The following is a 25,774-nucleotide window of genomic DNA, read 5'->3' as shown; positions in this document are numbered from 1 at the left end:
GGATTCTAACCTGAACCTGTGCTCATCAGGACAAATGGCTTTTTTCACCGTGTCCTTAAACACTGGAGATTTTAGATAACGGCCATATGAGTCCTAAAAAAACATAATGCAGTTTCATGAAAGGGGTTTGGGAAAAAGGGATTTACAACAAAAAAGAAAAAAGAAGATTTTGGTCAATTTAAAAGAATATATTGTTGGTGCCAAATGGGCGGGAAAAGGTTTTTTTTTGTTAGACAAATGTAAAGATAAAGATGAATTTAATCATGAAATGGTTTAACCACTGGCCTGCCGTCTACTTCAGAAGGTTTCATAACCATCTTGCTGTTTGTGATGGCTGTGGCGTGCTGGAAAAACCTGTTAGGTCTTTCCAAGAGACCACACTTCCCTCCAACTTGTTGTGGTCCTTAGAGAAGAGCGTCCCAAGTGGCTGAGAGTGTGTATATCTTCTCATCTCAGTTTAATGTGTTTGTTTTCCGTGGCTTTTTTTAACTTCCAACATTTGAGCTTCTGTTTTGATTACTTTCATGTTACATCATTTCTGGCCCCCCACACTCCTCTAAAGACCAAAAAACAGATGGAGGGGGACGGGGTCACCTACATAGAGCTATTGACTTCATAGCAAACTGGACCAGTGAGTGGGATGTCATTTATGGAAAAAGACTTATTCCGGCTCCAACCAATGAAGTCCATTCAATTACTATTTTTCCGCAGTACAGACGCCGCCATGTTGGAACTAGACAACGTCAGTAAGCATTGGTTCGAGTCGGTCTGAGTCAACTTTTCAATAGCAACCACTCTCCCCAGTCAGGAGTGGGCTTTTTGGATGTTCATACCCCTTCCACTAAAGCGGGCTCAGGAGAATCTGCCAATCAAACCTTTTGAACATTTGACGCGAGACCACATGCATTTATAGAGTCATCTGATTGGTCAGTTTATAATTTCTTTTTTTTTCTTTTTTTATTTGTGCTGTCCAACAGCTGAGCAAACAGAAAAACGCTGAAGGCCTCTTGTGTTGGACAGATTTTACTGTTACAACAGGGGTCTATAAATCTTATGACACACAAGGTGCATATATGGATAAACCCCTTTTGTATATGAGGCTAAACTTTATTCATATTGATTGTGTTTCTATACTTTTTTTGGGACCAGTTTATAACTTGTATAAGTTGAAACAAAAAAGGGATCAGAGCAAGAATGGTTATTCTGACAAAGAAATGACTGAGTACTAGCTGTTTATTCCTCTATAGAAATTCATGGGCTTTCGGCTTCTCAGAGCCGGCGGGTTCATCCTGTTTGGAACGCTAGAGGGGAGGGATTACTCAGTCCAGTTCTCGTATACAATCGATGGATAGACCTGAAAAGTTTGTCCACCAACCCACAGCCATCACAAACAGCTGATAGTGACACATCAGTACAGCTGTGAAACTTGAGCAAGACCAGCAGTCCAAACCTAGAGGTAACAAATGTCTCAGCAGTGAGCTATTCCCCATTGACTCCCATGGTAAAAAGTCAGATGTGACATTGAAATAAACTTGTCTACATCCTGGTGTTAAGAACTTTGATTTTTATTGTTTTTTTTTATTATTCATAACATCTCTGAAGTCAACATGCCCATCCAACTGTTTACCCACCAACTGATGGTAATTTACAAATACAGAATTAATAAAAGTGTCTCAAAGATTTTATTTCTATCCTGATTAGGCCTGAAGAGTCACAAGATCAGAGTATTCGGCATCTCTGCGATGTGGAGGTACACTGTAGATGTGCAGCCAACAAATCTACAGGAGCTAGATGATGTTATCATGCTAACATGGACCAAAACCTGAGGTAAATTTACCAGAAATATGATGGAAAAATACTGATAAGGAATGAAGACAGTTCTAGAGTCAAAAAGGATAGTACACAAAAAGTTTCAGTTTTAGAATCTCTAATGGGATGAAACTTAATGTTTCAAGAACACCCTGTTTATTATTTTAATTACAAAACCCACATAACCCAAACACAAGAAATAATTTGAGCTGTGGGAGAATACTTGTCCACTTTTCTCTCGTCTCTGGTGCTTCACTGACCTTCTTCATGAGCATGTAGATATGAGTTTGTGCTGCATCCAGAACATATCTGTGTGGGTGTTTGAGCCCCTTCACGGTGATCTCCATGGTCTTCCCATCAATGTTGATCCACCGTGGAGCTCCACGTGCCAGGAATGTCCTAAAATGATTCAAAAAGATTTAACATCCAAATATTTTAAGTCATTTTAGCTTGGCCAAAAGTTTAAGATGACAAAATCTAAACTTCCCACCACTCAAGCAAAATTTTACATACAAACTGTCAGAATATTTCAAGTAGTTTCCAAATTCTTTTGGTATGAAAACAATTGACAGTTCTTAGAAACCAGAAAAAAACAAGAAAATTCTCTTTAAAGAACTAAACCTATATTCACAAATGGATTTCATGGAAATCATGCATTTTCTTAGTTCTTTTTAAATCAATATCATAATTAAAATGTTTACTTGTAAATCTGTTCTGCCTTCTCCTTCATTGTAGCTGCAGTGCCCCACTTCAGATCCTCACAACTTTCCCAGAATGCCAAGTTCTCACCTAAAAGAATTCCAGTCATGAGAAAGATTAAAATAAAGTGAAAATAAAGTTTACAAAAAGACCAAATGTTGCAGTTCATTAAAAAAAAGATGTATTAGTTTATGGTTTGATTAAACTACTGTACCACTAAACTCCTTCTTAAGGAAGAGTCTGAAATCATCTCGTCCTCGTGGGTCTGCGAGCAGCTCGCTAAAGTTGAAGGTCCACCTCTCCACACGCATCTTTGTAGGTATTTCCACACTGACACACATGCAAACCACCACAGTATCAGAAGTCCAGCGAACTGATTCAACACGTATCATTTTAAATTGCAGTCCAACATTTGTGCAGTAAATGTTTAAATGAGAAGCCTCACTTAGGCATGTTGAGATTCCAGAATGTGGTGTCGTCAGTGAGCCAGGGGTTACTTGGGAGAGATCTAGAGAGGAAGGGATCGTGACCTGTATACGTAGCACAATACTTTACCAATCTGAAAAAAAGAGGGAGAAGTAAACATAGTTAGAAATTCTCTAATATGCAATTTTCTCATTATAAGGAGACTTTGTTTCATGGACTAAATAACTCTATAACTATAATGTTGCATTATTTACTTTGAAAATCCGACTAGTTTGATGGGATTTTATTTTTCAACAGTCAAACTTGAAAAAATATTCAGAAAATATATTTTCAATTCTAAAAAGTGACAAAATATAATTTTTGTCAGAGAACTAAGTCAATAATTAAGTGTTGAACCTGCTGGAAATCCCCTTCACATCTGCATGTGGGATCAACAGCCTCAGCAAACTCTCTGCACTCTCACACTCAGAAAAGGGGCTCCGCAGGGCTGTGTTCTAAACCTTCTGCTGCAAATATCTTGTTTTTAGACATGATATAGCATTTCTGAGTTTTAACACTTTACGTCAGAATTTAAAAGACATTTACTGAAAGCATAAATAGATCATTTTTTAGTGTTTTTAGATTATTCTTGGTGTTTTTGGCTTATCTGTTCAATCACATCTTCTAACTCCTGTCCAGCATAACAATATTTTTAAACTTCTGTTGTGAAACATGTTTATTTTATCGCACATTTCAATAAGTCACTTTCCACTTTTAGCCATTAGAAAGGTTGAATCTCTTACAAGTGTTTTGATCTAAATCATGTTTTAAATTGTCAGCCAAGTAGAACTTTAAATCATATCTTTTCTACTTCTTAAAATCTGTTTTCTTTCATTAACTTTTTTAAATCGCTTAAACTTTCTTCTTAGTTGAAGAGATATACGTCTCTGTCAGAGCACAACATGAAAAACATCTGACATTGGAAGAGCAAATCATGATCAGTTCATTTGGAGAATTGAAAGACGTTTTGATGGAACTGATCTCAAACACAGCAACCATCTTAGAGAAATAAGCTTTAAAAACTTCAAATGTGATCAATTCAACAGTCTAATTATGAGAAGTTTAACCTGTTTGCTACTTGGAGAAAATCTCAGCCATCATGGTTAAGATGATAGAAAACTTCAACATATGCGAACTAATGATCCATAAATTTTGGATTAAACTGCAAATAATTTATGCTGGAATAAATTATGGCCAGTCTCAGCACACATGCTTTTAAATTGATTTGACTTGAAGTTATTTCAAGCGTTGATTGCAGACAATGCAACAGAAATTCCCACAGCTCATTACAGAAATAATGAAATGCATTGGTTTTAAAAAAAATACAAAAAAACTTATGTTAATGTAGGAAGAAATAACTGTGTAGTTACATTTCTGCAATAATGCATTTAATAGAAACTTAGGTCACATTAAATTAATTAAGCAGGATTATTAGCTAAAGTCAAATGGATTTATTGCTTGAAACATAATGGGAAGAAGCAATCTTATATAGTGTCACCTCTACATTATATAGACCCCTAATAGATAGTTAAACTATCAACCTAATATAATTTCAAAGCAGGTAAAGGCAAAATTTACAGAACATTACAATTTATTTTGTATAAAATAACCTCATCAGAAACACAACAACTAAAATTTACATCATTGACTTTGCGTGGGTCTTTGTCAGGAACTTAAAAAATAAAACTTGATTTGAAGTATTTGTTTCCTCTCTGTAATCTCTGTACAGTGGATTAACAAATACATTTGTAGTCATTTTGACAACCTGCATTTTAAAAAGAAAAACTAAAATTTGACAAAAAATATGTTAGTGTTTCAAATGCATGCATGACGTTGGCAATAAAATTCTTGTATTTACTCAGAATGCTTAAAATGTGGTCCATTCTTACATTCATACATTCTTAAGAAGTAGTTACCACATACTTTTCATATTATGGTAATCTGCTTCATCTCATTAAATGGGGTGTATGTGCCTTTGCACACCAGGTTATGAAAGAAAAACACAAAGCCTTTGCTGTTTTGAGACAAATCTTCAATGCTGCAATTAGAGTTAGCAAATTCTAGACCAGGGTTCACCAACCTTTTTGAGACCGAGGGCTATTTCATGGGCACCAAGTGGTATGAAGGGCGCCACTAAAAACCTCCTAGCCCCCCCCCCCCCCCCCCCCAAAAAAAAAAAACAACACAATTTGAGGACTTCCTTTTGAGTGCCCTATTTTTATTTGCTCATTTTACACACAAAAACATGCATGAATTTTCTAGACTCGTAATACAGGGGGGGGGGGGGGGGGGGGGGGGGGTCAAACTCAGTTGCAGAGGGAGCCTAATTTCAAAACAGACTTTAGGTTGCAGCCGAACAAGATAAATATTTATTGAACACACTAAAGCTAAACTTTTAAACCTTTAAAACTTTAACTTAATTTTAACTTTTTAAACATAAATGTAAATAAAAACAGACAGGAATATTAATCCTCACATTAATGGATTACTCAACCACCTCAACCTATTCTCAAAATCTTTACATTACATGAATCATAAGAATGTCCAGAAATTGTGTAATTTATTTGATCTATTTAAACTTTTGTAATAGACCCTTACTTTTAGTGATTATTTTTTAAGTTATATTTGTTTACATATTTGGGTTTTCTTTGTCTACCTTTATCTCAGAATTGATATTGTTGTCATTGACAGACATGCCGTGGTTGTTTGTTGAATATTTTCTTCAATAAAAAAAAAAAAAGATTTTTTTGGGTGCATTCCCTGCGGGCGCCACAAGGGTTGCTCACGGGCGCACTGGCGCCTGCGGGCACAGGGTTGGTGACCCCTGTTCTAGACCAATCACAGTTTTACGGCATTTATAAACAATGAATAGTCATATATGTATGGAAAATTAAAGTGAAAACAGTTAAGCTTCCATAGATAGCCTTTTACCGTGGAATATTTAAAAAAAAGGTAAATAATGGACTTTCTTACGCGCCAATGGACACAGATGACTTCACTCTGGGCCTCATGATTGACTGTTGGGTAAAGATCATCTGCACAAAGCATAAACAGAGAAAAACAGCTTCTAAAAGGATTCAATGACAAGTTGACTTTAAAAAAAAATCAAACAAAACTCTAAAACTGACTTACAATTCTCTCATAGTGGTCAGGGGTTTTTGTCTGAAGGGAGAAAATATATACATTAGTTAAATTTTTATATTTCAGTTTTCAGGTTAGAATTTTCAGAAAACATTTAGTTGTAGAATAAACTCTAAAGAGGATACGCCTGCAAGAGAGGAGAAAAGACAAAAGAAAAAAAGACACTTTAGAAGTACTGCATTCATCCTTTGAAGCTTCTTAATGAACATAAGCCGATTGACAGGAATTATGTTCATACAGGTCATGCAGATACTCACCCATTACCTCCTCTGCATTGGGATCTGCTTGTCGCTCCAGCCCATAGTCCATGGCGCTCACCGTCCCCGGCTACAGTCCCACACAAAACGACAATTAGGCAATGTGTGTTTTCCAGAGCACTAATTACCCCAATGCCCTTTGATGCTGTACATCGTGTGTCAGTTTTTTCAGCCGCGCACACAAGGAGATTAGTCACCCGAGCTGAATGGGACTCACACCTTTCAGGTAATTAGACTGTTTAAGGCAGACACTTTGACACAAAGATGACAAATTAAGAGACTACTGGAGCGTGCATATTTTAGGTGAGCAGATCTGTTTTGTCAGGTAAAATATTTGAATGCTTTCTTAACTTCTGTGTGTGGAAGTGTAATTCATTCTGACCTCTCAGGGGGGTGAAAACATCTTCATTAAAATGCCTGTGGCTACAACTTAATATGAACATGTTATCTGCTTAATATCTTGGTCTCTGTCTGTCCATCCTTTACCCTGTGAAACATATTTATACGTTCTTTTTAGAATACAAGCTGTACGTTTTTTTCCATGCTGTTTCTACAAAGTTCAATGAATATTGTTTAAATAGCTGGAGCCAGTGCAGGCCACTAATTAACCAACAGGGGGCTGGTAACTGATTACCAGTAAGCCAATCCATATCTATATTAGCAATAAATGGTAAAACTTTACAACAGACTGCCACATTTTGATTTTTTTATGACTAAAGTCATGTTTTGATTTCAGATTGTGCACCAGTGAACAACCAACTCTACAAAACCCTTTTGGGTTTGTCGTGACAATTGTTGTACATTTTTGTTCTGTGTTTTTGCACATTTTTAATGGTAAGGAAAGGATGATCCTGCCTTCACCAATAAATAGATCAAGAGACCTAAAAGAAACTGCGATCAATGCAATATTAATTGGTCATAAAATTGAAAAAAAACATTTTTTTTCCTCTGTGGCTAATGTTAAAACTATTAAAAGTCTGACTGTGATACATTTCAATATAGGTGCTGTCTTTTTTCTTTTTAATAAAAAAAAAGTAAAAAGAAAAAAAAAATGGGTGTTTGATTCATTGATAACAGAAGCTCTATAAAACATTTATGGTTGTCCTTCAACAAGCCTGTTTATAGAAAAATTCCCCTTTTTTTAATAGTGTCATATCCTGCCGAGATGACAACAAGCACAGAGCTGAAGAACTCGCAATGAGTCACTCCACCATAAACCAGTGGGTCACATGACCACAACCGCCACTAACCTATAAACAATCAGATGACCTTTTCTGTGGGGGCTTTTTTAGAACAGAATGTTTCTATCAGAGAATGAACAATTACACTTTATTCCCCTCTCATTCAAAGCTTTGGGTTGTCTTTCGACGGTTTCTAGAGTCAAAATCAAATATGGAGAACTCCTTCTTGCGATTTCAATCTACCGCGTCCTAACTCCTCCAGCGCCATCGGGAGGCTACTAGAGAAAAATGTTGGATTTACAAGTTGTACATTTTAAACGGCAATAGTAATGACAAGCTTGCAAATATGGTGTTTGCTCTCTTTTTTTTTGTGTGTGAAAAAATGTGAAAATGTAATATATATATATCATAAATGTGTGTGTGGTTAACAAAAAAACACAGTTGCCAAAGAAAATCCGACAGTTTACTTTTGCCGATTCATATAAAAATTACATTGATTTGTTCGTCACCCCCAAGTGACCAAAACATAAACGTGATTGCTATGGATAAAAAACAAAAAAAAAAGTTTTTTGTTTTTTTTCCATTCATGTTACATTAAACCAGGATAGCAGGGACAGAGGGGAGAGTGGGGTGCGTGCTCAGCCAGTGAGCGCAGGCCAGAAGGGGGGAGCCGGTGAAGGCAGGGGCGGGTAGAGCCTGTGAGCCATCCAATGCCGCTTGCAACTTAAATATTTGAATGCTTTTAATGTGCACGGACCTTCAATCAAACTAAGCAGCCATGAAGTATTATGTAGGAAAAACTTATTTACAATGTCTTTTCTTAAACTCACTGTCACCCTGTAACTAAAACTTCGAGTAAGCGTTTGTATTCAGGGGCCTGAAGTGCAAACACACAAAAAGCAGATTCATTTCAGCTTCATTAGAACAAAAGCTGAGAAAACTGTAGCACTGTCTGCACATGTGGTTTGTCGGATGCCTCCTGAGAGTGAGACGACTTAATTACACATTTTTCAAGTATTTAGAATAATGCATCGAAATTTAACACATTTTTTACTGATCTTATTGTGTCAAACAAAAGCATGGACCTCTTTGATCAGTCTGAAACTCTGCATCACGACACAACAGTCTCCTTGCACACGACACAGCCCAGCATTCTCCCATGCAGTGTGAAATATTAATCAGTTCAGCCGTGCCCTTTTCCTCTGCCTGGACATATAATCATAATGAGGCATCATGGGTAGAGGTAATGAGATGCCCTGGGATGTTTGGAGGTGCCGTACAGTGGGTTTTCAGGCTGGCATCAACAATGTAAATATGGTCACTAGTTAACATGTGTAAAACGTATAAAAATAGGAGCTAAAATAGGTATTGATATTGCAGAAATTTCATATTTTCTAAAGAAACATAAATGTTTGAGTTGTGAGGTTTTTTTTACCGGAGGCCTGTGAACTACCCAGTATGCTCTCTCCTGACAGTCAAACACCACTCGGTCCGGTTTCTTCCTCTCTTTTGCAGCTCTAAACACAAACAAACAAACGCGATTGTAACACCATATGCACCTACAAACCGAGTGACATCACCAAGTTTCTCACACACCCACCTGTACTGCTCCTTGGCTTGCATCACTATAAAATCCCATTTATGATTCATCCACTTGTGAAGGCGGTTGTACTGCTCCTGAAAACGTGAGATGCCACCTCTGTAAATGATAACAAATGATTCCCTGGTCTTTGTCAGAGAAATCTGTTTACCTGCTCGTGCAGCTCCAGGATTCCCTTCTTTCTTATGTTTCTTTTTGCAAGATAAATCGCTTCAGAGGGAAAACGAGTAGAAGGCCGTTCAGGGATTGTTGGTAGAACAAGACAAAATGCAGGCAAAAATGTCATCCTGCTCACCATAATCTGTATCCTCAACAGGCCACAGCTGTGTGGGCCAGAAATATGGAGTCTGAAACAACCGAAAACAGGGTCAATATTTGCTCCAATTACTTTTGTCCATTAACTAGAGTTTGAAAAAGCAAGCAAAACAAATTTAATGGATTTGATTCGATAGACGGACATAGGCTAAGGGAAAAAAAAACATTACAATTCTATTGTTTTTCTTTGACTTGTTTTACAAAAATCCGTATTTCTGACTGCTTCAATAACAAGTAGTTAAAGTTCCCCTCAGATCATATTTGTATCGATTGTAGAAGTTTTTCCAGATTTTAATCATTTTAATCATGATTATGTAATCAAAGAACTATGTCCTTGTGCAGCGTGGCAGAAGTCATCAGAGCAGGGAAACTTTGGCCTCAGAAATGCTGTTTTAATCCTAAATTATCATATCTATGTGCAAAAATCATGAAAAAACGTGTTAAAAACACCAAAAACTTTCATTGGAATGGGTCTTTAAGGCTGCAATGCACCAAATCAAAGATGGAATATTAAATTGCTGCAGAAGTTTACTAAAGAATTAAAATCATAATCCATTACAAATCTGACTTTTAGAAACGTTGAAGTATGATTAATGGATGGGTATTTTGAATAAAATGTGTGCAATGAGAACATTTGCAGTGAACGGAAAAACTCTAAAGTAGGCAGCCAATATTTCCGAACCTGTAGTGCAGGTTTGCTCCTTTAAAGACCCACTCCAGTGAAAACTGTGTTTTTAACATTTTCTTGTTTTCTGATGATGGAAGATAAAGAAGATTCAGCTCAAAATTGCATTTCTGATTATTTCTTTATTCAAATTGTTCTGAATCTAAAACAGACAAAAAAAATGCAGTTTGTAAAAGAGCTCATTTGTGACGTACAACTTACGTTGGGGTGGGCCACAAGCTACGTGCTCTGAGCTCCCAGCAACTGGGAGGGGAAGAGGGGGCGGGGTTTCTCCCCACAAACAGTCCCTTCCACAACTCAAAGGTGAATTTCTAATGATATTCTGCCGTCCTAGAAAACTACAGGTCTTTTGCATAAAAGCGGCATAATCGTAATTAAAGACTAATGGAAACTCCTATACAATAGATCAAAAAATGATCGTCTCTTTTCTACAAATCTCTGAAACCTGCATTCACATTTTAAATGAGATTTAGCGCAAACACTTCTTTTCTGTTCTGTCTCTTTTACCTGAAAACGATACAGGGATGCATCTGGTTTGATCAACAAGCGTTTGTGGTCTTGTAGAGGGTAGATGTATCCTAACGCCACCAACATAGAACCCAAATTCTTGGCCTCTAAAAAGAGAAATGCACACGTTTTTAACGGTTGCTGGGGTAATTGGGAAGCACTCTGCAGAAATAAAGTTTTAAAAGCAACCTCCTGAAACTCTCACCTTGTGTGTCAATTTGCAATCTGTCTGCTAACCAAGCAATTATGTCTTCCCCTGAAGAGACAAAGACACATCAGTAGGAGGGATGTATTTTTAGCCTGTGTTTTTGGTTTGAAAAATCAAATAGTTTGTGGGAGGAGAGGCTGAGACAAAAGAGGAGGTGGAAGATGTTACAAAGTCCTCATGTAGAGGAAAGGAATTATGTAGGAAACATGTATTTTCTATTCTGCTATTGCGCCATCGACTCTTCTAATCCCTTTTGTTTCTGTCTGTGGTTGTTGCCTCTCACCACCTCAATCATCCTCCTCCTTCTTTGCCTTCTACTTTTCTTCCCTTCAGCCCAAGTCTGAGACTGTGGGGGTTGTCATGGAGATAAAATCTGTAGATCTCGAGTTTGAGCCCTTCGCACTTGTGCCCTCCCATGAAAATTTGCAGGCGCAATCACCAAATCAGCGTCGGAATAAATCATGCATGACACGTGCGTTTGTTTTTGCCCGTTGACTGCCTCCTCCTTACCGGTGATAGCATGCGGTATAGTCGTTATGACCAGCCTCTGAGGCTGCGACTTGACTCCAGTGCAGGGATCCTGCATTTCCAGCAGCATCTTCTCCGCCTGTGAAGGAATAGGAGAATGGTGAAAGAGGAGGAGAGAGGTCACCCCGCCAACAAGTTGCTTTGACAACAGCATCTCGGACCAATGAAGATGGGGGGGGAGGGAATCAGGGTTTCGTTAAAGACCCACGCTAATGAAAAATGTGTTGTTGGTGTTTTTGACATGTTCTTGTGGCACTTTTGTCATGATTCAGGACATATGCTAAGAAAGTAAAGCTTAAAATTACCTTTCTGAGTATTTTTCTTTTTAAATTGTTGTGAATCAGGAGAAAATACTGTTTGAAAACCATTGAAGGTGTGAAGTAGAAGTTACTATGGCAAGCCAAAAGCTCCCTGCTTTGCTCCATTCTGATGCATCCACTTGTAGACAACTAGATCCATGCACATCTTTGTTTTCCTCAACAGAGGTCAGAACTGTACGGCTGGATAGCTCCGATACTGCTCGCCGTTTTTGTCGCACCGCTAAGGTTAGCTTGGGGTTTGTGAGGGGCTGCAAGCTATCGGGAGAAAGTGTGAGCAGATAGATGTCACGAAGTAGGGGCAGGCGTCCTTCATGCCACCAGTCCTGCCCACAACTCAGATGTGAGTTTTTAATAAAGTACTGCCACTCTGCAGAAACCTAAACAGGATTTTATTTTTATTTTGGATAAAAACGGTATGATTATAATTAAAAGCCCATTGGGAATGCTTGTACAACAGATCAGAAGATGATTGGATTGGGAATTCAGATTTCATAATGAGCTCACTCTCCGGTATAACATTTATTTTGAGAGATAATAACAATAATCATCATAATACTGAACTTAAGCTGCTAAAGCATCACCAAATATCTAGTTTCTGTTCAGTAAAAACTGAAAGAGTTGCTAATCTCTAAATATAAATCTGTCAACAATCAGTTTGCTGTGGTTGATCCACAAATGTAACAGTTCTGAGTTTAGTATAGAGCATCATTTTGCATCAGAAATTGCTGAGAGGTGACATGGTATCCCCTGATCTCACAGCTTTTCTTTAGCTTGCGTGGGCAGTTTGCAGTGAGTCACCCCCTCCTCTTCCTCCCTCCCATGTAAACAGCATCATTATAATACCTGATCACACAGTAAGATTATCCACAAGTCATAAATTCTAACAGAAAGCAAAATATCCCGTGTGCCAATGCAAAATAAAATAAAATAAATAGTGTGTGAGGAAGCAATAGTGTCCTCAGTTGACTCTCTGGGCTGTTTGAAGTGGCTTTCTACTTTGAAGTCATCCTGGAGAGGCTATAAAGCCCTGGCTGAGCCAGACCAAAGTGTGCTTTCATGGACCACATGTCAAAGTTTTTGAAGGGATGAGCTTGCTACAAATTTTCCTGGAGTGTGTTATTGTCATTTCTGTATCTGCCATCATCAATCAATACAAAGAAATTAGCTCGAATTATTTCATTTGTCACTTATGTGCTGCTAATTATTACATCTGAGAGACACAAAGCCCTGTCTCAAGTGAATTTGAAATGTGAGATGACAAATCGTCAGCATTTCGGTAACAAGATGAGAATATTGTGTAAAATGTGCAATGCTTGGATTAACCAGCAGCTGCTTAGTATAGATGGGAGCACTTATACTGATCCAGACTTAATGCCTATTAAACTAAATGACCTTATCAATGTGCAAAGGTTAATACAACACTTGCACACTGGATAACACACAAAAATAAAAGGGTTTTGATCTGGTATTACTTTTGTTATGCCTATTTTTCAATGCTTTTTTTAAACATCAAAACAACATCAAGCTATAAATGCATCACTTAAACAGAGCAGCTTTTATAATTTGTTTATGAGGAATTGCACAGTATAAGTATAATGTTAAAATATTAAAGTAGCAAACCAGGACTCATCTAATATAAGCACCGACACTTACGCCAAATGCTGTCACAAATATTTTTTGTCATACATGTATGCGTCTTAGGAGGCAGAGCACTGCTGTGATTTTTTTTCAATGTTTTATAACCTACCTTTTTGAGGCAAGCCATCCGTGGTCGGTACCTCTGTCCATGATCCCGGAGAGCATTTTTAATGGTCATGTTGTTGACGCTCGGCTCCCTGAAACATACAATAACACCGCTGTCTCCCGCGAGCCCGGTGTTATGTGGGGATGCTCGAAGGGAATCGCAATAATCGATGGTGATGCTGCTTTCATGGTCTCATTCAGGAATCCGTTGAAAGAAGTTACGGATTTGTTTTATTTTATTTCTTACAGCAACGTGACTTAGACTCAGATACATAATTGTTTTTACAAAACTTAATGATATTATTTTACGATTAAAAATACATAAAATAGGCAAATGTGCTATATATTTTAATGGAAACCAAATGGTTTTCAGAAAAAATAACGTAATTTAGATATCTAAGTTTTTGTAAGTATAAACCATTCCAAAAAAATTCACGTACAAGGTCTGGACTTTTGAGTAAAGAGTTTTTATTCATTTTTGCCACAGAGTTGAAGACGACCCCTCATTTTTTCGCATTCGTTCAGAAACTGTTGTAAATCCGACCGTCCTTGAAGGCATCAAATCTAAAGCGTGAAAGGAAACAGCCAATCAGAGTGCAGCTTTTTCTCATAGAGAAAATGTCTGACTCGGTAGAAAATTGAAACCCACAGAGGGCGACATTGTGTCAGCTGTAAATTCCAGTATGTTTGGATTTAACGCTGTTTTAGTTTTTGTATATGGAAACGAAACTAACTGGCTTTTAAAACTTTATGATTTAAGGTTTCAATTAGCTTAATTGCTTTAAAAATTACTCAATGTAAACCGCTGTGGTGAGTAATTTTCCAACTACAAGTGAAGTGGCATCACAGTGCAAAACCTAACTTTATGTATAAACAGTATCAATAAGGTAAATCCCTTTTCTATATATGAAACAGCTCAGCACTGACTTAGTTGTGATTTGTATAGGAGAGTACTGTAAAAAAAACGGTTATTCAGCAGCACTTACTGAGTTCAGGGAAGGGGCTTGGTCGAGTACGCGCGCCTCGTGAGCGAGCATCAAATAAGCATCGATGAAGTTTGTGCGAATATGGTGGACTCCCTGCCGACCCGTTGCCTACCCGTCTGCTCTTTTAATTGCGTCGAGTTAAAGAAGCAAACAAGAAAGTCTAAGGAAATCGACGAAAATCTCTCCCGGGAGAAAAAGTACGTCAAGCGGCTGGTAAAGATCCTGCTGCTCGGCGCTGGCGAGAGCGGCAAGTCGACTTTCCTCAAACAAATGCGAATCATCCACGGCGATGACTTCGACCAGCGAGCGCGACAGGAGTTCAAACCAACGATTTACAGCAATGTTATCAAAGGTAACCTCGGCGGCTACTTTGCACGTGATAAAGGGGATGGTATTGAGTTTATTTAGGCGCAGAAACTCCCCCCAAACCGTTCGAATGCTAGGGAAAAGTTTCTGGGTTTGTTGTACTTAGCTAGCGAGAGGACACATAAACACTCCGCATCTGCTGTCGGCACACCCAGCTGAACCGTCTGCCGGTTAAGGGTTTTTTTTCCCGTCTTTTTTTAACCAGAGCGAGAACTTGTTCCTGTTTGTCCACTAGAAACGACATGGTGAAACTAGAGCTAACAAAGTGTGAACTCAAGTCCCGCTTCGATGCTAATATGCTAGTTTCCTTTATTTTTAATCGTCATAATGTCGAAATTAGCTAATTTCAGCGAAATAGTCTATAGAGCATTTCACAATAACGTAAATGAACTTTTTACGACACTTTCCCTTCCATAAAACACATTTCTGTTTGGGGCACATCCACTAAATCAAGCAAAACCACTCTCAATCTCAATAGTTTGTCTTTGAAGCTTACAAAATGTCAATTTCCCAGTTTAAAGTTTAAATACACTTGAATTTATTTATTCTAACTCCACTTTAGCAGCAGTAAAAAGTGCTAAGACAATCAAGCCTATCTGAACATGTCTTATGTAACAGTCAAAGGGACACATTCACTTCTCATAGAATAGATCTTTTTTTTTTTTGCATTAATCTCTATTCACTGCTATTTTTATCTGTTAAAACATGTTAAGTTGTGGATCATTTACTTGTCAATGTTTGTCAAATACTTCAGTTCTAATCCTGTTTGAAGAGTCACCCTAAAAAAACAAAATTAATTTAAGGTTGATTTTGTTTTTTCTTTCTTTTTTTCTGCTTTCTCTCTAGGCATTCGTGTGCTGGTGGACGCCCGGGAGAAGCTGCACATCCCATGGGGGGACCCAAAGAACAGCACGCACGGGGACAAAGTGATGGCAATCAACACCCGGTCGGCCATGATGGCCAACGGCCAGCTGGAAACGGCCGACTTTGTGGAGTACCTGCCCGCCATCAGGGCCCTGTGGGCAGACTCCGGCATACAAAACGCCTACGACCGCCGCAGAGAGTTTCAGCTGGTATGTTGAAGGAACACGACTCTCAGATAATGATGCCCCAGTTTTTCATGCAGGGTGCACTGATAAGAACCTCAGTGCACCAATGTCCAAACCAAAACTCTTAAGGTAGCTAGGAAATGGTAGCAGAAGAGGAAAGTGAAACTGATTTTTTAGTTCACCTCTCTCTTGCCGCTCCACGCCTTAGCTCTGATTTTGCGTTTCTGACGTTCTCTTTGCAGTCAGACATGTGATGAAGTCAACTTCCTGTTTATACCTCTCTCTGCTCCCTTAGCCTCAACTGTCAGCCTGCACACTTCAGCACTGTGGCATTTCCCACAGAGCTGCAGCTGTGGTCAAAAGTGTGCCCCCATGTCCCCTGAGGGACCTTCCATTGCTCTATTTCTTTAGCAGTATGTATATATTTAAAATACTTTTAAATCTTTTTCTGCTCGTTTAGTTGTTACGTGGCTCTAAGTTGCTTTGAATAATGTGACTAGGGCAAGAAAATTACAATTTGTCCCCCACAAAGCCGGGCTGTTCTTGGCGAGGGGGGTTGTTGGTTTCTCAGCTGGTTAGCGTGAATTGGTTTTGCAGACAGAAAGGGGAAGAAGTGGGATCAGAGAAAGAATGTTGATCTGCTGTTAAACTGCTTTATGCTCACAAACGGAGCCCGGGCTCTCCAGCTCAGCATTATTTGCACACAAACAGTATTTCAGGTAAAAGAAAAAAAATCGTCTTATCCTCCTAATCTAGTGACTTTATGTCTGCTTCAAGAAATCATCTGAATATTAATAACTTTACGTTCAGAGCAGACATTTGACGCGCTTTTAGACGATGGTGTTCACACGGGACAGGGCTCCAGACTGCGACCAAATGGTCGCATTTTGCGACCAAAATTTGAGTGTGTGCGACTGAAATTTCCATCCAGTCGCACGTGTGCTACCAGTAAATTTGCCCCCCCCCACCCTCCGTATTTTTTATACATTAAACATGGAAGGGGCACGTCAATGATCAATGAAATAATCAATGAGACGCAAAGGCACCCTCGCGTTTCATTGAGTGATGCCTGTCTGTGAGGCGACCACTGCGTGTGAGAAGAATAGGGAAGGTCACTGTAAGTGGCTAAATGCGTGGAGGGGGAGGGGCCTAGAGAAAACCGAGCGCGCGTAAAAATCTGTGTGAAGGAAACGGAGACAAATATCATCACAACCTGATATGTGCGTCTGAGCTATGAGGAAGCGAACTTTTGATTCGTTCTTCCCACCTGCGGCTACTGTACCAGTGCCAGAGTGTACAGCAGGGGTCTCAAACTCCAAGCAAGTTTGGATTGACAGGTGATGTTGGAGCAAAAACAAAAATATACATCACACACCAGGGGCCTGTTTCAGAAAGGAGGTTATGTGCAAACTCTGAGTGTGTTAACAAACCCGTTTCTGAAAGAGAGGTAACTTATACTCGGAGTCAGTGTCCATGGTTACTTACGCTGTGAACCTAACCTGGTCGGGAGCAGGTTTTATTCTCTAAACTCAAGGTTTCTGCCGGTCCCCTCCCCTTTTTAAAGACGAAGCGGTATTTGTCGCTTTAACCTTCATTGCCCACATTTCCGTCACACAGAGATGGTCTAAGTGACAAGAATGGCTTGTTCTTTTTTGGAGGACCCAATAGACGAGGAGGCTGCATTAATTCATTTTTTTTTTTTTTTTTTTTTTTTTTTTTTTTTTTTTTTTTTTTTTTTTTTTTTAACTTGTCCTGTCCAACAGCTGGGCAGACAGACGAGAGCTGAGGGCCTCTTGTGTTGGACATATTTTGCTTTAACAAGAGGGGTTATTAATCTTCTGACAAACCAAAGGTATGTCTGAATAAACCCCTTTTGTAATTGAGGCCAAACTTTATTAATTTCAATCATGTCTGAAAATCTTTGGTGTTGGACCGGACGGAAAAGGAAAGAGGGGAAGAAGAGAGAGGGACGCTAGAGAGAGGGGGGGGTAGGGGGTGATAATAGGAGGGGAAGGGGGATAAGACCATGAAGCAGCATACAGCAACAAGTTTACTGGTTGTTAATCATTATGGTAAGGTTCAAATGCAGTACAAAAAGGGCGGGGCCTGTCCACACACACACTCAAATGTTATAAACACACCTGCTAGCTGCAAAAATGTCCACCTGTCGACATGTACACAAAACAGATAGTGCTCACACGCATACTTATGCCTGATAACCAACTAGTGTGAAATATTTCAGTCATTCAGTCATGCAAGCTATTAGTGCAAAGGTGAGCTAACACCAGTGCTCAGGTGAGGTTTTATGTTCTTCTAAAATGGATGGTGGAACGTGAAAAGAAGGAGGGAGAGTGCCCAGCCATCCCCACCCCAAGACCCCCACCGCAGCAGCAGCGGCAGCCGGAATCCCCCCAACGCCACACGGGAACCGGCAGGGAACAACCGCCGCCCGGGCGACCAAGCCCGCCACCCAGGCCAGGGCCAGCAGGGCCGCCGCAAGGCCCCCAGAGCCAGAGGCCAGGGAAGCACGGAGGGAAAGAGAGCGCCGCCCCAGCCCAACCAGGAGAGCAGCCCCCCCGCCGCGCCGGGAGAACCCAACGCAGAGCCCCACCGGAGAAGGACGCCCACAGCCCCAAACGAGCACCCCACCACCACCCAGGAGTTCCGGGCATCCCCCCGCCCCAACCCCAGGTACGAGCCAGGACCCCCCAAGGGAGGCCCGCTCCGCACTCCAGGCAACCATCCGCCCGGCCCACGGTTGGTCCAGGGAGGAGCGAGGCAGGGGGCCCGCCGCCCCCGCCCAGGAGGGGGGAACCCCGGGGAAAAAAAGAGGGCCCACAAGGGGTGTTATAAATATGGCCCGACCAGGCTCGGCCACAGTTGGAAATTTGGCGGGGCCCAGCACTCAGGAGCAAGGACCAGACACCCCCGGCTCAGATGTAATGTGAACTCCCCCACCGCGCGGAGAGAGCACCGCCGGGCCCAGGAAGCCGGCTGCATTAATTCATAAAGAATTACATTTACGTCATGCAAGGATTTTGAGACCTAGACTCGATTTTCTTTGTCATTTCCCCATATGTTTTTGTTTGAGCGTTACCGTTTTTCGTTGCAGTCAATTACATATATACAATGAAAACAACATTAGATATGTATTGCTATGTAGATGTTTCATATGTCAAATATTGTCAACAAAGCCTCCATCCATGACATGCTCAGATTTGACCTGATTGAATTATGTTTTTATACTTCATTTTTAGCTGCTGCCATGTTCTTTTAATTCCTGCAGGATTGCATCTACATGAAAATAAAATCAGGGACATTGAATTAGATTAATGTAACAATTACTTTTTGGAAACACAATTTGCTAGCACTGCTTACTTTCTTAATCCCATATAAACCTATACCACTTGATCAATACAAGGGTAGACAAAAGTTCACTTTTAAAAACACAATTGCATGTATTAATATTAAACTGACCAACGTTTGCAAGAGGGGAAGGTTAACAAAAGTCCTCTAAACATTACTGACGTTAAATGCATTTCCCCCCCCAGATTGGTTCTGTACACTATGCAGCATTTCATGCAATTACACCAGGAATAACACTTCAAAAGTACACCTAAATATCGCCATTTTTATTTCACACCTTACGCTATTTAAAAAGTTATTACAGCCAATATTTTATAACAATGATTTAAATGCAAACTTACGCATTAACTTGAGCAGCTATGTTTTCCCACGCTAACTGTCTCTGTTTTGCAGATTCAGCGGTGTTGCTTTTCTTCCGGAATATGTGCTCATATTCACTGTAACTCTGCAGCAGCACGTCAAGTTCAGCTGGCAAAAAATATGCAGACCTCTTTTTTTTTTCACGGTTGCCATGGTGACTCGTAATATCTGCGCTCCATTGATAATGGCTTCTTTTAGTCGCGGTGCGCACACTTAACTCCGAATCAGTCCACTCAGAATTGATTGACCTAACTCCGATCTAGGGTTGGGCGATGTCCCCTAATTTGGCCGTTGACGATGTTTGCTGTCAACCATCAGGATGGACGATGACATCGTCGGGGGGGGGGGTATTTTTAAATTTCTCGTTCTTATATAACTGCTATTCGTTATTTTGCTTTTTTCATTTTATTTCCCAACTAATGGTTAATCCGCGATGATCCAGTATAAACTGAGGGAAGTGACTTTAACAGAAAAAGTAACAAGCAAAATAGAAAAGAAGTGGTCCGCTCCCGCACTTAACTAGCGAAGTGGACCGGCGGAGGGCGGATTTACAGCTTTATGTTTGATGGGAAGGGGGGGGGGGTACATGAGCGGTATGTGTGGGAGATTTAAGACTGCGATTCGTCCCGCAGCTCTAGGGGTACAAGCTATCAAACTCAGAACCGGGTCTAAACGTGTGTCTGAGCACAGTTCGGATCGTCAGCAGACACAGAGGTTTGAGCTTCAAAGCAGAAATGTCGCTCAGTCCTTAGAAAACATTCAATCAATCACGTGGATTTGTGTTTCCAGTCGTGTCCCGACTAAATAAAGGCTGATGTTATTCACAGGATGCAGCGCCACCCAAAGCTAATGTTGTTAGCCCGTGTTAGCATACTGCTAATCCTGGCTACGTTCAGAAAAAGCACTGACCACACGGATTAAAATTCAAATGATGAGCGAACAGGTGTTTCATAATAACCGTAACATTATTAAAAGCACGTTTAGAAGATCGTCTCGTATTTTACCGAGCTGACATGTCAATGTATATAGCTGCTCGCCGCTGTTATCGTTTTGTATTGAATTGTTACCTTCAATAAAGTTTGGAAAAAAAGCCGCTCGGCGGAAGTTGTATCCTCTTCCGGTTTTCAAACTGCGCATGTGCGAATTTTGCTCGTGTGCGAATGATTTATTCCGACCGAAATTGTGACCTTAGTGAACGTTTTTATATTCTGAAAACATTTTTCTGGGCCCATCTACACGGTTGGATTCTAATCCGACCATTGATCCCATCAAGATATTTTGTACATGTAACCGCGGCTTATGATGTCTCCGCGAAACGTGGCGGGGGCGTGGCATCACGATGGTGGTCTCTCCATCGGGATGTCAGTCACCCATCACGATGGACGATGATATCGTCCATCGGCACAACCCTACTCCGATCAGCTTCTCTGAAACAGAACACTCAGAGTTGTTAATCTCTCAATTGACCAACTCAGAGTTCAAGTTTAACCTCAGAGTGGGTTGAACCTCCTTTCTGAAACAGGCCCCAGGTGATCTGTGCAGCGTTGCGTCCACCTGGGTGATCTCGAATTATTGTGCATCTTGGCTGCACCTATTTGGTGTCACCAAGATGAATTTCCATCCCCCAATGTTTACATACATTTAAGTATTGTTTGAAACTGTGAAATGACCGAAAGGTTACTACGGTAATCACTTTGTTTCTAAAAACTTTTTTTTATTCTAAATGTATGGTATTTTGTTTCCTATTTGTACTGTCATGACAGCGATGGTGCTGTCAGTTTACCTGTTGTTGCATCTTCAAAAGTGCAGCATAAAATGTGACACTGACTTTGAAACAGCACATTGTAATTTCTGCATCTATTATTAAAGTATTTATTAGTAATACAGTGGAAATTAGTAGATCTGGTTAGAATGTTGATTTACGGTATGCGCCCCTAAATTTTCTGGTTGTGCCCCTAAAATTTTCAGTTGGGGGCCACAGTGCTCCTAGTGAAAAAAGTTAGTCTGGAGCCCTGCGGGACAAGCAGGGAAGGGCTTCTTCTTCTTTTCCTTTTGCCACTGTCTATTAGCGCATGTCCACCACCTACAGTTGGAAGAGTCTTGGTGTGAAATGTCGAAGCAGCCAAATCTTGTTCCAGGATTTCTTCTTTCCCAGCTCTATTCCGATATATGAAAGAGTAGGTGTCACAAAGGGCAATTATTCGTTTCTGCTTCATTATCAATTTTCAAATGGTTGGAACTTCCTTTAATTAAAAGGGACGTCGTCCACAGTTTTGCACATTTCTTTTGCACATCTCTTTACCTGCACTGTTTTGTAAATAGCTTTTTAAATTATACCACATTTTCCGTGTTCTTGTTTTTTATTTTTATTTTATTTTATATTATTCTTAGTCTTTTTTTTCCCCCTGTCAGTTGTTATGGTAATGAACAAATTTCCCACGTGTGGGATCAATAAAGTATTTCTGATTCTTATTCTGATGCTTTTTATCCAATTACCTGCAGACACAGAGATCGTGTTGTTATTCAAAGCTATCATCCCACTCCTTTTCAGATTTGCCGTTTGTGGCAAACAAGCGTAAATAATTGCTTTGAATTGGATTATTTTAAGAGATGACACCTGACATTCCCAGTACTGCATAAAAAGGAAATTAAACCTACACTCAAAAACATATGTGCAGGTTTGGGAAGAATTTACTGAAAAAATGTTGTTTAACTTATGTAATTTATTCAGCAATTTAGACTTCGATGAAAAGTTTTGTTTTATTTTTATTTCTTTAGTAGTACAGTACAGCCGCAAAGGGCCGTATGAAAACAAGCTGCAACGTCCTACGTGCAATTGTCACACTACCTTGGTTACATAATGTATTTCAGTTTTGAGTTTTTACGTTTTTCTCAGAAGCCACCGTCATGGCTCATAATGAGCAGGAAGAAACTCTCTTGCTCTTCTGGTTTCCCTTCTGCTTTTTTTTGGTGTGAATATTATTTTTGGATGCTATTAAAACCACCAGCCTTCGTCCAATTTAACCTGCTTAACTCTGGCCAGAACTGAAATCAGCTCAACGGTGGATGGTGGTTTGTCTTTCTCCAGCCTGAGCGGAGCAGGACACCTTCCTGCTCCTCCCTTGTGTAACTTAAGTCGTTCACACATGCCGTCACGTGTTTTTCAGGTCAGGTTAGATTTTTTTTTTAAAAGAAATCTAAAGGTGGGAGCAGAAGCTTAGATTTGGAGGAACTGGCTGCTACATGCTGCTTGTAGAAAAAAATTAAAGGAATGCTTCTCTGTCCTGGCAGCCCCGTGTCTGGACTTGCACTGACTGTACAAAAGCCGATGGAAAAGGTAAGAGAAAACTCCTGCTCTTCCCCACACACGCGCACAGCCACACTTTCTATGCAAATGACCCCAACAACAACACGTGTCCACTGCAGCGCCAGTTATTTGCATCCTGCTTCAAATTGGCTCCCACTGTTTTGAAATGGAACACCCGATTACTCGTGTTTTGGTACCAATTTTCCCTCATGGCGCCTGGTCCACCGCCAACAAGCGTCTTCTTCTGGATGTCGTAACAACTGGCGGCGAGGACAGGAAACACACAAACGGCATTGTTAGCCATAAAATGAGAGAAGGTTGTAAATCAGGAAGAATTTAACCAGAATTCCTCCTCTGTCTCGTTACAGGGGGAGGCGGTGAAGTATTTCTTGGATAATCTGGATAAGCTGAGCGAGCCGGTAAGTTGTTTCTGCATGTGCTCCTTGTTACCGGATTTTTACCCGTGTAAGTTAGGAATGGCAACATGTCGAGGCAATCGCGTGTTGGCCGACATGCAAGGAAGACACGATGCAGAGATTTTGTCTGAAGAACCAATGAACCAATCAGAAAATAATAGGTTGTGGCAGAAAAACTTTGTTTCATTTATAGGTGGAAAAAAAGGAGAAACAAAAATATTGAATAGATAAATAAAAAGCAATTTAGAAAGTTGAAAAATCTACATACATGTTTCATCCGTTCTTTATCTGCTGTTACGGTTGTTTTTCTTTTATTGATATTTAATTTTTTGATTCTTCCACATTTTTATCTCATTCTTGCATTTTTGTCACAGAACTGTTCGGAATTTCATTATGACGATAAATACATTCTATTCTGTTCCATTAAAAAATGTTATGACAGAATTAAGATGGTAATAACTTTTTTAATGGCAGCTATTTGAACTGCCATGAAAACAATGTTTTGTCTCATAAACCCAAATTAAACATCTTTTAAAGTTATATTTAAGACTTGGGACAAATAAGATATAGATTTTTATTAATTTATTAAAACATCTAGTTTTTTATTCTCAAACATAATTTCTTTATTAATTTTTTTAGAATGCAAAACCACACCATTACGCACTTTTTTCATACATTTTTTTTTTTTTTTTTTTTTTTCATTTTTTAGGAAACTGAGAGCCTGTTAGCATAAAGAATAGCAACCTGTGAGTTTTTTTTTTATTTTGGCTAAATACAGCATCATCATAATTAAAGGACCACTGGGAACGCTTCGAAAAGGCCTCAAAAGATGATCGAGTGGGACCTTAATGCAGTTTTTTTACCCTCAAACGATGTGGTTATTTTTTTTTATTGTTAGGTATCAAAAATGAACTGAACTAAACCAATGCTTCAATCGGCATAAAAGCTCGGATTTTATATTTACATTTTTTTTGGTAGTCAGTTTTCAGTAAAACAATGTTTTCTGCTACAGAGCAGTAGTTGTTTTTTTTTAAAAACACATGTATCTTAATTCTTTAAACAGAGGATTAGTGTTTGTAGATGGACTGCAGCGTTCGTGTTTTCACTCCAGTCAGGAAACAATCCGTGTTTTCCAAGAATCTCTCATTTGTTGGCAGAGCCGTTTCTCTTTGGTTATCGATTTTGTGTCTTTTCTGCAGGATTATCTTCCCAGTCAGCAGGACATCCTGCTGGCCCGTAAACCCACCAAAGGCATTCACGAGTACGACTTTGTGATCAAGAACGTTCCCTTCAAGATGGTGGACGTGGGGGGACAGCGGTTCGTGCGCAGGCGCTGGGTCGAGTGTTTCGACTCGGTCACCTCCATCCTCTTCCTCTTATCTTCCTCTGAATATGATCAGGTAAAAACCAGCCACTGCTCTGCTTCCCAGATGATGATGTTGAGCTTTTCCTCTTGAGTTACAGACGTGCACACTCTTAATGTTTATAGAACAATGTTTTTCAACCAGTGTGCCGCGTCACACTACTGTGCCATGGGAGATGGTCGGGTGTGCCGTGGCAAATTACCCATTCATTGATCTAAAAACATTTTCCATCTCCAGGATACCAGCTCTGTGTTCATCCAAACAGGCCCTGATAAAACACTGAGAAGTTAGGAAAATGAAAGATCATAAAATACTTTTTTCATTGTGTTTATTTGATTCCATTAAAGACAATATGATAAGAATGACGGTACCGCGATTTAGTCGCAGCTTCAGCTCCGTTTTCGGAGAAGTCCCGCCCCTTCAACTGTCTCTGCCAATCACTCTTGGAAGCTTAATCCTACGTCACCAGCCTGACCAATCAGAAGTGGTTAAAGTCTTCATTTACTTGTTCCGAATCTGCTCATAAAGTCTCTCAGCTCAGCTAAAGCTTGTGTTTAGCGGTGTAGCTCTCCAAAGAATCCGGTGTCAGACCGTGGAACAAGCGAACAAAACAATGAAGCTCAGAAAGTGTCTGCCATGGGCTGCAGTTTTGCACTACATCTCCCATGATACATTGGGTTAAAGTGACAGCGTCTCAGTGTACAATGAGTCTTCCTTTATTAACAGCCAAACATCCCAGACTTTTGGTCCATGTCAGCAAAGCACTCACAATAAAATAATAGTTCATAAAATAGCAGTTCATATCAGGCAGATTTGTTAAACAGCTGGACCGAACCGAATTATACCAAAACGAGCCCTATGAAGTTCTGAACCGAACCCAATTGCCTGAATTGCCCAGAGTGGTGTGAATCTAACTTTACAATTGTGTTTTGTTTTATCTTGTTTTTTGTCCAGGTCCTGATGGAGGACAGGCAGACCAACCGGCTCTGTGAATCACTGAACATTTTTGAGACCATCGTCAACAACCGCGTCTTCGCCGACATCTCCATCATCCTCTTCCTCAACAAGACAGATCTGCTAGAAGAGAAGGTGAAAACCGTTA

General features: G+C 39.9%; 2 protein-coding genes across 4 annotated transcripts in view; one reads left to right on the top strand and one right to left on the bottom strand.

Moving 5' to 3' along the window:
• rgs9 (regulator of G protein signaling 9) overlaps positions 1 to 14,545 on the bottom strand; it is a 20,152-nt gene extending 5,607 nt beyond the window's left edge. The window contains exons 1-16 of one of the 3 annotated variants that reach the window (XM_004085175.4): positions 13,463 to 14,545; positions 11,378 to 11,474; positions 10,865 to 10,915; positions 10,660 to 10,766; positions 9,448 to 9,499; positions 9,304 to 9,362; positions 9,153 to 9,229; positions 8,988 to 9,069; positions 6,379 to 6,441; positions 6,106 to 6,135; positions 5,947 to 6,008; positions 2,954 to 3,067; positions 2,723 to 2,838; positions 2,511 to 2,598; positions 2,070 to 2,208; positions 11 to 93 (exon numbers count right to left, since the gene is read on the bottom strand). In XM_004085175.4, the coding sequence (XP_004085223.1) occupies positions 11 to 93; positions 2,070 to 2,208; positions 2,511 to 2,598; positions 2,723 to 2,838; positions 2,954 to 3,067; positions 5,947 to 6,008; positions 6,106 to 6,135; positions 6,379 to 6,441; positions 8,988 to 9,069; positions 9,153 to 9,229; positions 9,304 to 9,362; positions 9,448 to 9,499; positions 10,660 to 10,766; positions 10,865 to 10,915; positions 11,378 to 11,474; positions 13,463 to 13,531 (1,289 nt within the window). In that variant the 5' untranslated portion in view covers positions 13,532 to 14,545. Of the gene's footprint in view, positions 1 to 10; positions 94 to 2,069; positions 2,209 to 2,510; positions 2,599 to 2,722; positions 2,839 to 2,953; positions 3,068 to 5,946; positions 6,009 to 6,105; positions 6,136 to 6,371; positions 6,442 to 8,987; positions 9,070 to 9,152; positions 9,230 to 9,303; positions 9,363 to 9,447; positions 9,500 to 10,659; positions 10,767 to 10,864; positions 10,916 to 11,377; positions 11,475 to 13,462 lie in introns of those variants that run through there. The other 2 variants (XM_020700555.2, XM_023949491.1) reach the window with 2 other exon arrangements.
• LOC101175626 (guanine nucleotide-binding protein subunit alpha-13-like) overlaps positions 14,497 to 25,774 on the top strand; it is an 11,895-nt gene continuing 617 nt past the window's right edge. Inside the window, exons 1-5 of the mRNA XM_023949492.1 lie at positions 14,497 to 14,796; positions 15,657 to 15,883; positions 23,261 to 23,311; positions 24,508 to 24,708; positions 25,627 to 25,774. The exon at positions 25,627 to 25,774 is cut by the window's right edge and continues 617 nt beyond it. Of these exons, the coding sequence (XP_023805260.1) occupies positions 14,526 to 14,796; positions 15,657 to 15,883; positions 23,261 to 23,311; positions 24,508 to 24,708; positions 25,627 to 25,774 (898 nt within the window). The 5' untranslated portion in view covers positions 14,497 to 14,525. The remainder of the gene's footprint in view (positions 14,797 to 15,656; positions 15,884 to 23,260; positions 23,312 to 24,507; positions 24,709 to 25,626) is intronic.

Source organism: Oryzias latipes, chromosome 19, assembly GCF_002234675.1.
Source record: "Oryzias latipes chromosome 19, ASM223467v1".
Lineage (NCBI taxonomy): Eukaryota > Metazoa > Chordata > Actinopteri > Beloniformes > Adrianichthyidae > Oryzias > Oryzias latipes.
This window is presented reverse-complemented; position numbering and strand designations above follow the sequence as displayed.